Here is a 15,752-nt window from a genome sequence, read left to right as displayed (position 1 = left end):
TAATCAGGGGGTCTTGGTCTTGGTAATGGTCTTGGACTACATTTAGGAGGTTCGTTTAGGATCTGTTTTGGGGACTATGTTTTAGGGGAGTCTGGACTGACATTTGATTAGGAGTCTGTGTTTAAGGGGTGTGTGGACTGTAAATGTTTTGGAGGTTTGTGGTACTGTAGAGGTTGCGGATGGCTCTAATGGATGGATTTCATTGGCTAGGGAGTTGGGAGACAAATATGAGGTTATACGTTTACAGAGGAACACACATGCAGCAAAAACAGATATATAATCAGTCCCAGACTCAATAGTTACAGTGTACACAGGCTGGCCATCTCATTTCAGGCAGAAATGGTAAACAGAACAAAATCACTCCCCCCCCCCACAACAGAACCCCCCCAAAAAAAAGACACACAATCTCATTCAAGGGGCCGACCTAGGCACCCACACTTGATTGCCTAGTGGCAAATAAGCGCATGTTCACATAGCCAAATAAGAACATAGGGGGTCATTTATTAAGACCGACATTTTAGACCCTGGTCTTAATAAGCCCTTTAGCTGGCGCTGGATCTGCCGAAGTTATCAAAAGGCGCTGCCTTCTACACAACTTCAGCGGATCCAGCGCCGGTCTAAAGGTAACACAGCTTCCTTGCTGGCTTACATTTAGACCATTTTCTACACCTAACACTTCCCCTTCCCCACCCACACCCCCTTTTTTAGACCTGGCAGGAGCGGGGGAAAGTTGCAGATTGCAGCGCAAATAACCTTTGTGCCACAATCTGCACCAGAAATACACCTAATAAAGGCATATTTCTGGAAAGGAAATCACCCCCAAAATCTTTTGCAAGACAAGTTGTATTTTTTTGAATTTCAAAAACATTAAATTTACCGTATCATGGGTTGAAAGAAAATATAAAATTTAGGGTAAAAAAATATATAAAAATTCAATTCGGTCATTGTTTTTTGGGCTTTGTTTTTACAGTGATCAAGCATGGTGCACACAATCTTTTTGAAGCATAACATTTATCAGTTTGTCTAAAAACCTTTATACCAGAATTTTGGCACAAATTATTTTGAAAAATACGTGCAACAAACCTTAGTAAATGTGGCCCAATCTGGTCACAATCTTGTTAAAGATCACAAGCAGCTCTGATTCATTATCCTAAGTAAATGTACATATGTGGAGCTCCACTAACAGGTTGTCCAGGCTACAGATATGACCTCAATATCAGATGTTTGAAGGGGCTTCCTTGCACTAGCGGTGCAGTGTATTTACAGCTTCCTCATACATGAATGGGATGTCAACTGTAATTCCACTGCACCACCGCTACAAGGGAGACAGGTAAACAACGAAAAGGAGGCAGTTCTTGCTTGAGCGCCGTAACCTCTTCAAACAGCTGATCGGCGGGGTTGCCAATGGTCAGACCATGGCCAATCTAGTCCTATGAACATAGAGCAGTACAGGATAATTGATCTTTTTTTCATACATTCCCCGCTTCATAAATTACTGGAATCTTCTAAATCACCACCAAAAGCAGGACATCATAATTTTATATGTGTGATGATAATGATACAAATATGTGTATGCCATAGCAACCAAAATGTAACCCCCTTGGGTTTACGGTGTGTACAAAATCCACGTTTCTCCACCTTGGGGAAATTGTCTAAATATCAGGTTATATTTTGGATTGTTATCCCTCTATCATTAGAGCATGGATGCTGGTTTTGTTATTGGTTTGTAGCTCTAGATATAACCAGTATCATAAGGATCCAGTTTCATCAGACACTTTATTCTGTACTGGTAATTAGCAAAATTGTGAAAATGCCTTATTTTTTACTCGTCCAACTGTTATCCTGCATTTCTTCATTCAGTTCATACAAAGTTCTAACTACAGGGTCAGTGAAGTCCATACCTTGTATCTCTGGAAAATGGGCCATTACCACCAGGCTGAATTTTAGGGTGGAAGTCATCGTATAAGTTCCCGCCGCTAAAAGTCCTGAAACTATCGCAAGCAGACTGGTTTCACAGAAATCTGGATCCATCTCATGTTCCACCTGAGAAAGCAAAAAACATTCAGTCAGTTATGTGATGATTATACTGGATGTGTCTTCATTATGGTATAAGTGATGGTATGCTCGTCTTCAGAACCAGTGTCAGCTCCAGGCAAAACTAGCCAGAGACCAGCGCCCATTGGGGAGAATCCATAGTGATACGAGTAAACATGCTCTAGGATTGTCCAGTAGAAGGAGGGGTAGACAGAGGGATTGTAGTTTATAATTAGAGATGAGCAAAGTATTTAAAAATTTGATTCGGACACATTTTTCCAAGACATTCGGTTCGTTACAAATACAATTTGTCGCGAAGCACGTTAAATTAGGTCTATCCCAACCTACAGTTAAAATGCAGGGGGAGTATCTTGTTGTACATTAGTGTGCATTGCACCAACATACATAGCTAGAGCTTTCTATTAGTGAAACAGTTACTGTGCGTCAAAATGACAGGCAGATCACATGTGGACGTGCGCATAGTCGTACAGGCCATCAAGATTCCGAGCTAATTCCTTCTGTTAAACAAAAAAAGCATACGATACAGTATCCCAAAAAATAATGCTAACCACCCCTGCAGGAGCTGTACTTCCTCTTTCTCTCCAGTGTTTGGGAGATGGACAGCTGAATGCTTCCATAGGACAGTGTGAAGATGTTCGGTGACACTGCTGGTGGTGGTGTTGCTGTCGCATCCTCTCTTTGCAGGGAGCCACTTGGCCCTGGCGCTCCAGAGGGGGATGAGAAGGCAGAGAGCGAGGCAGAAAAGGGAGCAGGAGGAGCCTCAGATCTTTCTTGGTTTTTGAGGTGTCTACTCCACTGCAGCTCGTGCTTTGCACTTAGGTGCCTGGTCATGCAGGTTGTGCTCAGGTTGAGAACGTTTATGCCTCGCTTCAGGCTCTGATTGCACAGCGTGCAAACTACTTGTGTCTTGTAGTCAGCACATTGTCTGAAGAACTGGCACGCCAGGGAACTCCTTGGAGCTGGTTTTGGTGTGCTATGTCTCTTGGCGCGTTGGGCAGTAGCAGGCGTACTGCCTAGGGGACAGCCGCTGTAGTTTTACACCCTGCTCTTTTGCTGTGCAGCGGGCGCCGCATGATCCCCACCTCTTCCTCCAAAGCGCACACGTCATTCGGATGACCTTGATTCCATGTGGGGTCTAGTATCTCATCATCCTCCACATCATCTTCCACCCACTCTTCACCCCTGCCCTCCTTGACGGTCTGCAGACTGCAAAAAGCAGCAGTTGACACCTGTGTTTAGTCAGAGACGTGATGCGGTGGTCCTCCCATGTCCTCATCCTCAAACATAAGTGGTTGGGCATCAGTGCACTCAATATCTTCCACTTCTGGTGCAGGGCTAGGTGGATGGCCCACGGAAACCCTGCTAGCAGAGTCATCAAAAAGCAGAAGAGACTGCTGCATTACTTGGGGCTCAGGCTGCTTGGCTGATTTGCAAAGGGTAGAGGTGGAAGACAGATGCCCGTGGGCCGCCGATGCCAACTCTGCACTTTCAGCAGGGGGACCCGATAGTCAGCCATCCAATCTACTTCCGCCTCTACTTGTTCTGGTCTCACCATTCGTACAGCGGTATTCAGTTCAACAAAATGACGCAGAACCTTCTGTCGCCTGCGTGCACCTGAGGAAGGCGTTTCATTTGGGCATGTAGTTGGCACAGATCAACGTCCTCTCCCTGCTTTACCACCACAAACACCAGCAGCACCACGGCCACGTCCCTTATTTGAAGCTTACCTCAGTGGCGGGTCCTTTCTTTGGCACCGCCCCTCCAATACTTAAAAAAAATATATAATTGTACCCCCTCACAGTAGTATTGCCCTCATTGTACAACCTTTACAGTAGTTTTGTATAGATGTTTGGCCCCTCACAGTAGTTATGGCCACATTGTGCCCCTTTCACAGTTCTAATGCCCTCTGTGCCCCCTTCACAGTAATGCCCATTGTGCCCCCATAATAGTAGTAATGCCCACTGCTCTAGTAATTCCCTCTGTGCCCTCTCCATAGTAGAAATCGCCATTGTGCCCCCTTCACAGTAATAATGCCCTCTAGCTCTGTGCCCCCTCCATAGTAGAAATGCCCATCGTGCCCCCTTCACATAAGTAATGCCCTCTGTGCCCCCTTCCATAGTAATAAAGCCCTCTGTGCCCCCTCTGTAGTAAATAAAAAAACAAACACAGTAACTACTCACCTTGTCCCGTTCCTGAAGCTCACATACCTCTCTTCCCTGCAGGCACAGATCATGCTGCAGCACTGTGTGGGCGGAGCGTATACAGATTTCCAATCTGCAGGCTCCGCCCACACAGGCCGGCAGCACGATCTGTGCCTGCAGGCTGAATGGTGGAGCGGGGAGAAGTCTTCCTGCTACACGATTGTGCGCCGCCGATGTGAAGGAGGGGAGGAGCACGGGGAGCCGAGCGGTGAGGGACAGGACCCAGCTCCCTGCGCTCCAGCAATAAGCGCTTCTATCTGTATTGATGGAAGCGCTCATTGCTTCTGGCACCCACCTGAGAGCCTGCAACTGGGGCGGACTGCCCCTCACTTAGTACGCCACTGGCTTATCTCATTCGTTGAGGTCACCCACAAAATAGACAGACGAACTATTGGATTTCTGTGTCACGGGTGCAAAGGAAGTGTATCTAGCCCAAAAAATAGTTTTGTGTCGCACACAGAATAAACAGACAGGTTAATGATTGTATTTCCGTGGCACGGATGAAAAGGAGGTATATTGCACCCCAAAAAATGGCTATAGGTCACCAACAGAATTAACTTGTAGTATTAGGCCGCAATTTCACCCCAAAATCCAGGATGAACAGATGTACTCATGTATAAAAGAACGTCAACACCATAAAATCTGTGGTATCAGGCCGCAATTTCATCCTAATTACACAATTAAGGATTAAGGTTTTTACTTATGTATAAAAGAATGCGAACAACCTAAAATCACTAGTATTAGAACACTTTTTAACCCCAATTAGTGCAGCAAGGTGTAATAGAAAAGCTTTCTATCAGCCAGGCTTTACCCTGGTCAATTGACCCCTTCTCTCTCCCCATGGTGTGGATAAAGTCTTCCTATTCTATCCCTATCTCTAAGCTGTCCCTGAACTGCTCAATAGTAATATTTTGCAAATAAAGGGGGTCATTTATCAAGCTGTAATATGCCTAAATTAGGCTCATTTCAGGCGCAGATTGCAGTGCAGTGGCTAGTTGTGCCGCAATCTGCGACTTCTGCCTGCTCACGGCAGGTCTAAAAAAGTGGTCATAGCGTGGGCAGGGAAGGGGTCGGCAGGCCCATCTCATTTACCATTTTGTACGCCTGTTTCAGCCTTACATTTACAAGCAGCGCTGGATGCGCCAAAGTTATAAAGTGGCCTGCGCCTCTTCATAACTTCAGCGATGCACCACCAGCGATGGGGCTATATTAATAGCAGCATCTAAAATGCCGGTCTTAATAAATGTGTCCCAAAGCCTTTCCTAGTCCCTAGAACCTGTAATGTCTCTACCTGCATCAAGTTCACTGGAAAATGGCGGAGACCGGGCAGGAGGAGACTCTTTATAGGGCTGTGGCTTCATGGGGGCGGTCTAGCTACTGAATGGCTGGCTGCATGGCATTATGGGTGATCCCTCGTTCCCGGGCTTCTTACTTCCTCTTTCAAACATGTACAGCAGCCATTTTAGAAAAAATCTTATTTGTTACCATGAAGCACAAGGAAATTCGACTTTGTGACGTATCAAATTTTTCCTGAAATTCCAATAGAATTCTACTTCGTCAACTTCGATTTACTCAACACTAGTCATGTAGACTACATTTTCTCAGGTCACCCTCAAAAATTCCCTTACCTCCTTCATCTTCATCAGGTAATGGTCCATGTAATCCCGGTGTGACTCCGGATTCAAAGTCTCTTTGTGACACTTTATATAGTTTGTCACAAATGTTGCAAGAGATTTAGTTCTTTTAAGGACTTGATGTCTGATGACCGGGACCTTCAGAAGAGCTGGGACAGTATTGCAGAGCTGTAGAGAGAGGACATGAAGATTACATATCAGAATGAGCTGTCCAAGAAAGCAAGAAGACATAAACGTATTGCATAATGTACCGTACATGCAATGTCCCCGTTAAGTCTTTAAAGATAGTGAACGGGCCAGTAAGTACAATGGACACAATTCCTTCCAAAGTGGGCAACCCAGAACAACAGCAAATAAGTATTGCTGTATAGCACTAAACAGGTAGCCAAAATTAGCTTGGATAGTTAGTTGTAGTTATTTTCTGTGACCCTACTGAACTAGGGCAGTGAAGGGGTTACAGATTGTATCTTCGTTGGTCTAAAATCAGAGCAGAGAAGGGGACGATCTCGGATCTTTAGGTGTTCAGGTCAGAGAATAATGTTAACTTCCCTGGTGGTACATGACAGAAAAATGGATAATGTCACCATGGTTGGTGGTTTAGGCAATGAAGATGCAAATATCCGCATCCCAAATGTAGTATGCTATATAAGGGGTTCGTGTTTGAGATCCTGGTGATCTAAGATAGTGAATAAGTTAATTACGCTATCTCTGTCTGGAATCCTGATACAGAGAAGAAGGGTTTCATGTCCGTATCCCGAGTGGTCTATGGCAGTGTAGGGGTTAATCTTCTTCTCTACCTGGTGTCCAGTAGTTACTCACCGCTCTGTCACCAGTGATTCAGCTTGCTGTCCTCTCTGCACACTGATCATAGAGATGAGCGGAGGGAGGAGATAGATCTCTGCTCTAACTGCAGGCTCATACAGAACAACTGGCTTAAACAATCCTTTTTACATACAAGCTATCAGGTCATGGTACTGGAGATATCTCATAACAAACACTGGGACATAACGCGCATGCCATCCCCTATGTTAGCTCCGCTTCGTGCTTTCCAGAGGCTTTATGGCTGGACGATAATATTCAAACGTCTACCATGTGGCTGCCCTTAGAAGCCATTCTAAGCTTGAAAGACACTTATTTGGTGCTGCTTCCACTTAAATTGAGTAATCTCTGAGGAGCACTTTAGACAGACCACTGTTTATCAGACATTAGTGGCATCCCGGCTCAGGGCGGCTCATGCCGTACATCCAGCTGTGCTTGGTATGGTAGTGCAGTCCAATGAATGCTACAGTCATATGCGATCCATAGTGACCGCACTAATGTCCCACAGCCATGTATGTAAGGTTAGACCATACCTTAAATCTTCACCATTTAGGACCCTCCTCTATAGGCTAGACCTATTATATACGAGGGGGTGCTTAGAAGTTCCTGGCTTTGCCCCCTTTCAGTTGGAATTGAAAAATTAATTTGGCACCATATGAAAGCTTGATATCCCGTTTTGTTACAACAATTTTTAATTTCAGGTAGAACCAGAGGCACAAGGAAGTTTTATGTCTGTGGAGTTACGGGCCGTCATGAAGTTTTTGTTTCTCCAGGGAAAGTCTACAAAGGACAGGAATGTCCTTTCCCTGGAGAAACAAAAACTTCATGACAGCCCGTAACTCCACAGACATAAAACTTCCTTGTGCCTCTGCCGTCTCCGGTTCTACCTGAAATTAAAAATAGTTGTAACAATCGTAAACCTCTGATATTTGCACAGTTACATAACGAGATATCAAGCTTTCATATGGTACCAAATTCATTTTTCAATTCCAACTGGAAGGGAGCAAAACCAGGAACTTCTCAGCATCCCCTCGTATAGTAAAGGTTGTTGCATCCTTCTAGCTTGAACTGGGGCCTTTTTATTTAGTGGAGGGTAAATAGTGCCAACGTCCATCAGTTTTCCGATACTGGTTTATAGGACTGGTGGCTTGTATCCCCCAAAAAAATATACACAATGCTGCTTCTATTGATATATAGTCATTTGATTTCAGTTCTGATAGATACATGATGGGCACTGCACACAATATGAGTACATAATAGAACATGTAAAGCTACAGCTATCCTTTGACTATGAAGTATACTGACAGTCTGGAGGAAAGGACAAGAAATATTCAATAATATAATGATAGATAACCGTGCTTAGTGGAGAACTGATCGCTGTAACAAATCTGGATGTATACGCAAGAAGGTCCTGCAGCTTCTCATCCTGGAAATCAAAGTGGTCCCCAAATAGCACAGAACTGATGATATTTCCCACAGTACAGGCCAGGAACATTTTTGGGTTGAAGGGTTTCCCTGAAGAAGGAGAGAGAAAATATCAAGATTTGACCTCTAGTCATTGAGTAACTATTAGTTTCTTTTGCATATCATACAAGAACAGATGACAGGAGTGTGTGAACGAACCGGGCAGAGGAAAAATTCCCAACAAGATGTGTGTCTTATGTAGTGTGCAGAAAAGAATGAAAAAGTACACATAGGGCACTTCTGGTGTATTACCCCTGGATATCAGAGCATATCCCCCACCCCTGGTACATTTGGAAAGGGTTAAGTAACAGATGATAGACAGTAATAGAGAGCTGGAGCAGATTTGAAGTTGGATATTAGAAAGAAAAGTGACTATCGATCTAGCTCCAGCCTGAAATATAGCAGAAATATGACTCAGGATTTTCTGCAAGTATTTTTACTTTTGAAATTTTCTCTAACCGTCCAAGTAGATGTGCAGCAAGATATTTAGGGGTTCTTTTCCTCTAATTCCTTGCAATGTAGTTGGTTAGTGATACTAGATACTTGGCCAAGTTCCTGATGTCTGAAGTATTTGTACAAACGTACTGCACATTGAAGACCTTTAGGAGGGGCTAGGAAACTAAAAGACATCTAGCTATGTAACAAGGAGGTTAGCTCTATTTAAGACCTCATCAGTGTAAGATACAGTTGCAAGAAAAAGTATGTGAACTCTTTGGAATGATATGGATTTCTGCACAAATTGGTCATAAAATGTGATCTGATCTTCATCTAAGTCACAACAATAGACAATCACAGTCTGCTTAAACTAATAACACACAAATAATTAAATGTTACCATGTTTTTATTGAACACACCATGTAAACATTCACAGTGCAAGTGGGAAAAGTATGTGAACCCCTAGACTAATGACCTCTCCAAGAGCTAATTGGAGTGAGGTGTCAGCCAACTGGAGTCCAATCAATGAGATGAGATTGGAGGTGTTGGTTACAGCTGCCCTGCCCTATAAAAAACACACACCAGTTCTGGGTTTGCTTTTCACAAGAAGCATTGCCTGATGTGAATGATGCCTCGCACAAAAGAGCTCTCAGAAGACCTACGATTAAGAATTGTTGACTTGCATAAAGCTGGAAAGGGTTATAAAAGTATCTCCAAAAGCATTGCTGTTCATCAGTCCACGGTAAGACAAATGGTCTATAAATGGAGAAAGTTCAGCACTGCTGCTACTCTCCCTAGGAGTGGCCGTCCTGTAAAGATGACTGCAAGAGCACAGCGCAGACTGCTCAATGAGGTGAAGAAGAATCCTAGAGTGTCAGCTAAAGACTTACAAAATTCTCTGGCATATGCTAACATCCCTGTTAGCGAATCTATGATACGTAAAACACTAAACAAGAATGGATTTCATGGGAGGATACCACAGAGGAAGCCACTGCTGTCCACAAAAAACATTGCTGCACGTTTACAGTTTGCACAAGAGCACCTGGATGTTCCACAGCAGTACTGGCAAAATATTCTGTGGACAGGTGAAACCAAAGTTGAGTTGTTTGGAAGAAGCAGAAAAAGAGGCACAGCACACCAACCTCAAAACCTCATCCCAACTGTGAAGTATGGTGGTGGGGGCATCATGGTTTGGGGCTGCTTTGCTGTGTCAGGGCCTGGACGGATTGCTATCATCGAAGAAAAAATGAATTCCCAAGTTTATCAAGACATTTTGCAGGAGAACTTAAGGCCGTCTGCCAAAGCATAGAAGTAAATCAACAACAGAATGGCTTAAACAGAAGAAAATCCGCCTTCTGGAGTGGCTTAGAGTCCTAACCTCAACCCGATGGAGATGCTGTGGCATGACCTCAAGAAAGCGATTCACACCAGACATCCCAAGAATATTGCTGAACTGAAACAGTTCTGTAAAGAGGAATGGTGAAGAATTACTCCTGACCGTTGTGCACGTCTGATCTGCAACTACAGGAAACGTTTGGTTGAAGTTATTGCTGCCAAAGGAGGTTCAACCAGTTATTAAATCCAAGGGTTCACATACTTTTTCCACCTGCACTGTGAATGTGTACATGGTGTGTTCAATAAAAACATGGTAACATTTAACTCTTTGTGTGTTATTACTTTAAGCAGACTGTGATTGTCTATTGTTGTGACCTAGATGAAGATCAGATCACATTTTATGACCAATTTGTGCAGAAATCCATATCATTCTAAAGGGTTCACATACTTTTTCTTGCAACTGTATGCCTTGCTACTGCCACCCCTCTTTCTATCATATGGCCGCCAGCCCGATGCTATGTTGGGAACTAGTCGAAGGGGAGCTTGCCATTTGTCCACAGCCTTGGTAACTGTTACTTACTTTACTGTGTGTGTGTGTGTTATATATATAGTGGAAAACCGGCACTCTACATCTATCAATAATACTAAAGAGGCAATCTACACAGGTGATAGTAAAAAATATATATTTATTTTTAAGAGGATGAGTTTAAGAATGGAGAGTAGGAGTAGACGTTCTAAAAATGTAGAAGTCCTAAAAATTGGGGTGCAAAACCTACAACCCAAGACTGAGCCCCACAACCCTACAGCCCAAGACTGAGCCCCACAACCCTACAGCAGCACCACAAGAGACCTCAACAGGTACTCCTAGATACCGCAACAGCAATCCCAATTACACACTACAGAATACACAAAAACTGGATCCCAATAAACCGCACCCAAAAAGTGAGCACAATAAGCACAACCACACAAGACAATACACGTAGCACCAACAACACATCCCATTCCCTCACTAGCCCCTATCACCGAACACATCACGCAACACACTGTACCCCTATTCAGATACCACCACTCCCCAAATACATCACAATCACACACTGCAGCCACAATATAAAACAAAAATCACACTAGGCCTCTCAGACACAAAACAAATACCCAAAATATGTACCACAAAATCCCCAATAACACCCAAAAACCCAAACAAACGCAGTGCTGAAAAGACGCACCATAAAAAACGCACCATAGAAACGCAATGGCACCGCAGGAATACATACACATATCTCCAATATGGAGCAATAGACACTATATCAGAATTCTAAACACACACCACCAACAGAAAACACCACACAAATCACAACAATAAAACGCACCCAAATCACACAGGATAACACGCACAGCACCACCAAAATCCTTTCCCCGCTAGCACCCGGGGCAGAACACACCTCCCCAACCACCCACTTTTATCCATCACTTACGTCACCACAGACGCATCCCCCGCTATCACCCAACACAACACACCAGAAAAAAACGCAGCAACACCGCAGGGCAACAACAAAAACAAAAAATCGAAACCACAACAAGAAACCACATAAGGTCTCCTAGATATCAAACATCTCAAACAAAAAATACAACACGGACAAAATACTGCAGAATAAAACACAGAACCCAGAGTATAATAGAAACCAGCAACCAACAAAAAACAAACCACTAAAAAAACACAGCGGTAGCAGATGCAAAGTCCCCAAACAGGCCCCAACACAAAAATGCACAACTAGCAGATAACGCAGCGGTACCACAGAAAACATAGATACTGCAAAAACCGCAAAATCATAACAGAAATCACAATAAAGCACCAAAGCAATAACCAGCACACACACACCATACCGCCAATAGTAGTATAAAAAGCAAACAGTTACACAATAAAGAGCAAACAAAGGAAAACACCAAAACAGCACTTTTCGATGGAACCATCACACCCAAAAGTCTGGACCATACAAAATGAGATCCAGTCCAGGTTTTTTGAAAGATCCACGGGCAACATAAAAGGAAGTACAACGGCAGTCAGAGGGCTACCACTGATGAAGAAAGCAGCTTAGTCCTTCAAAACGCGTCTGGTGACTTCCCTCTAAAAACCTGCTAAAGAACTTTACTTTGGAAGCGCTTCCACATTACCGATTCCATCCAAGTCCCCTGGATCGAAAAAGACCACCAGCGAAAATCCCAATACCAAATCCGGCAAAGACACGCGAGACGCCAGAGAAGTGACGTCACACACACGCGGCACGCCGAGAAGACCGGGAAAACAGACACCGCTGAGCGCTGCAAGGCTGCTCCAACAGCCAGGATATCCATACCCCACAAAGAAGGTAAACAGTCAGGGTGCAGCCTTTACTAAATGTGTGGGACGCCACACTAAGTACAGCACCCGACTGATATACCACTTATATATATTTTTACCTTTTTATGCTTTTATTGTTCTATCCATACATTATATATTTTTCTATATTTTTTCTATGTGACCAACACTGGTAATACATAAAGACAATTTTTTATGGACTGCATACTAATGGACACAGCCACTTATTGTATCTACTGAAAGGGGGAAATCATCACTAGACAATCACAGCATTGTCATATCTCCACCTTGCACATTTTTTACTGAGCACCCCCACTGCCGCATATTGCAGACCATCATTTTTATCCTTGAGCACCCCAATTTTTAGGACTTCTACATTTTTAGAACGTCTACTCCTACTCTCCATTCTTAAACTCATCCTCTTAAAAATAAATATATATTTCTTACTATCACCTGTGTAGATTGGCTCTTTAGTATTATTGATAGATGTAGAGTGCCGGTTTTCCACTATATACCTTTATTGCTATAAACTACTTTCCTGATTGGGTGAATCAGTCCAGAACCAGAGCACCTACACATTGCAGTGATCAGGTGAGCCACCAATAAAATCTCTCTCTCTATATATATATATATATATATATATATATATATATATATATATATATATTTTATTATTTTGGTTTTTTTTTTTTATCGTAGTTTAGTAAACTTGTATGCACCTAAGCCATGTTAAACCTATTTATTCCCGGATCTCAGAATTCACTAGAATTATCAAAAGGTTTAGCTTTCTCACTAGACTGTAGGTAACAAGCCATATTGTCGCCTTTCTCTAACCCACCGTGCAGTGTATACTTCAGCTATGTTGCCACATAGGCAGGATGGATCAGAATGCTGGAGAGAGAATCGGGATCCTTTTAAATGGATTTACATGCAGCAATCACCTCTGCTGTATGAGGACAAACGAACGATTCAGCAATTGCTTGCCCTCATAAAAAAACATTGTTCAAACGCAGTAGATAGCCGTTTACACACCACGATCTGGTACGCAACAACATGTTTACCCGATGAATGAGCATTTGCTTGTTCAATGGGTGATTGCTGACACCATTTTCACTGCCAGGTTATTGGGAACAGGTGTTTATAAAAAAGCTCTTTCTCGATAATCTGACAGATAATCGGCCCATGTAAAAGGACCCTTAGAATTTACCTGAAGAATCAGTGCTGTGACTGTTTGAGCTGCAGTCTGATGATTCCTTTTGACACCACCATTTACACTCTTTGCTGTCGTCTATGGTTGTATCTCTGCTAAAGCTGTATTCTGGCTTTACAGATGGATCTGGCTGTCCTTTCCAACCATCTTTTCACTGTTCTGACTCAATAACTAGAGGCTCACAAGGGGATATGAATATGGTTGCTTTGATTGAACCAGAACCTACTCCAAGCATGTTGTTAGGCAGTGTTCAAATCAAGTGATAATGCATGCACAGTATGTAGAATCCAGAGTAGAGAAGATCAATTCAGCAAGAATTTAACTTGTTAAAAAATTGCGAAAGCATTGGATTTCAGAGAAATTGAAACCCTTGGTTTTTTATCCCGCATGGACAGCTCAAAATGTTGGCTGTGATTTTGTAGATCAGGAGACAGAGAAAATGAAGTTGTAGGCAGCCCTTCCTCTAGCACAGAATCATGAGGAACTATAGGTGTGAGGCACTGATTATTTAGGGGATGAGTTCTAGCCACAAGTGTTAAGCAAATCGAAGCATCCAAAGTGGAAGTTTAGGAACAAATTTTATTCACCACAAATCAGAATTTCTTTGAAGTTTGTGATAACAAATAGTTTTCTTTTCTAAAATGGCGGCTACACGTGTTACAAAGTGAAAGATTTAATTTCTTCCTGCATCATATTTTTGACTTCCCATAGAATAGATGGTTGCTCTTTTAATAGATCCTGAATACATTCTTTACAGATCTTTTTCTTGTAGTTCTCAGGAAGCCTTTTTGTGCAGGTAGCACATTTCAGAGACCTAAATTTAATCTTAGTCTCTTTACTTCCCTATGAAAAAGGAACCAAAGACAGCAACCATGTATTTAACCTGTATACATACAATACATGTCCAATAACTTTCTCCCCACTGGGATAGGAGCCACTGTGGAGGGATCGGGGTTATCCATGCGTCCTGTCACTGGATCTGCTGTCGACATGCTGGACCCAAGTCTCAGCCCTTCTGCTGCCTGCCCCCACTTTTAAAAAACTGGCCCTGCGTTTAACGTCACTTTTCCGGCTCTGCCATACTTCCGGTGTATGCAGGGCTGAATGCCGCCTTCTCATGTGAATGAATGAATGAATGAATGAATGAATAACTTGTATAGCGCTACAATTGTGAACTAAATCGCCTCAAGACGCTTTTTTGCAGCCATTGACCGCCTGTGCCTTCAGAAAAGGTGGGTCTTGAGCTTCTTCCTGAAGGCCAGATGGTTTTCTTCTGAGCGGATCTCCGCGGGTAGAGTGTTCCATAGCCGGGGTCCTAGGACTGCGAACTTTTGTTCGCCTTTTGATTTGTAGCGGGTCTAGGGGATATGGAGGAGATTCTGATTAACTGACCAGAGGAGGCGACCTGGGGTGTAGTGCTTTATTTTATCACATAGATCTTGGGGTGCTTTCCCTTGTGTACATTTGTGTGTGAGGCAGAGGGTCTTGAATGTGATCAGATCCTTCACGGGTAGCCAATGGAGGGTCCTCAGGGACAGGGTGATAGATTCCCAGTTTTTTTTTTCCCAGTTATCAGTCTGGCGGCTGTGTTCTGGACAATTTGTAAACATGAAATTTGGTATTTGGGAAGTCCTAGATAGAGGGAGTTTGCGTAGTCAAGTCGGGAATTGATGGTTGTTCCAACTACTGCTGCTGCGTCTCCTTCAGGGATGAAGGGGATGAGTCTACGCAGCAGGCGAAGGAGATGGTGGGATCCGCTGACTACTGATCCTATTTGTGCATCCATTGTCATGTCTGAGTCAAAGATGACTTCGAGGCTTTTGGCTTTGGTGCTGGGAGTGATGGTTTGTCCAAGGATGGTGAGTGATGTGCATGTTGTGCTAGGGTTTTTGTTTCGGTTTGCATGGGGGAAAAGGAGTTCTGTTTTGGAACCATTGAGTTTAAGAGAGCTCTCAGTCATCCAATCGTCAATCAATGAGAGGCAGGTTTCCAGGGCATGGTATTGGTCTTTTTTGTTTGTAATGCGTAGGTAAAGTTGAGTGTCATCGGCGTAGGAATGATCGAGCAAGTCCTGGTTGCTGATGGATTTTGAGGAGTGCTCGGAGGTAGATGTTGAAGAGCACGGGCGACAGGGGTGATCCTTGAGGGACTCCGCATGAGATTTTACGAGCTTCTTAGATGAAGGCTCCTAGTTTCACTTTCTGGGTTCGGTTCTCCAGAAAGGATGCAAACCAGGGTAGGTCCGA

At 43.4% G+C, this 15,752-nt stretch overlaps 1 protein-coding gene across 3 annotated transcripts in view; it reads right to left on the bottom strand.

Annotated features, from left to right (window-relative positions):
* The window catches only part of LOC121002841 (cytochrome P450 2C29-like), a 151,309-nt gene that overhangs the window by 43,445 nt on the left and 92,112 nt on the right, over positions 1-15,752 (bottom strand). For all 3 annotated transcript variants that reach the window (XM_040434448.1, XM_040434450.1, XM_040434449.1), the window contains exons 5-7: positions 8,064-8,224; positions 5,885-6,058; positions 1,902-2,043 (exon numbers count right to left, since the gene is read on the bottom strand). In XM_040434448.1, the coding sequence (XP_040290382.1) occupies positions 1,902-2,043; positions 5,885-6,058; positions 8,064-8,224 (477 nt within the window). The remainder of the gene's footprint in view (positions 1-1,901; positions 2,044-5,884; positions 6,059-8,063; positions 8,225-15,752) is intronic.

Source organism: Bufo bufo, chromosome 5 (assembly GCF_905171765.1).
Source record: "Bufo bufo chromosome 5, aBufBuf1.1, whole genome shotgun sequence".
NCBI classification, from domain to species: domain Eukaryota; kingdom Metazoa; phylum Chordata; class Amphibia; order Anura; family Bufonidae; genus Bufo; species Bufo bufo.
This window is presented reverse-complemented; position numbering and strand designations above follow the sequence as displayed.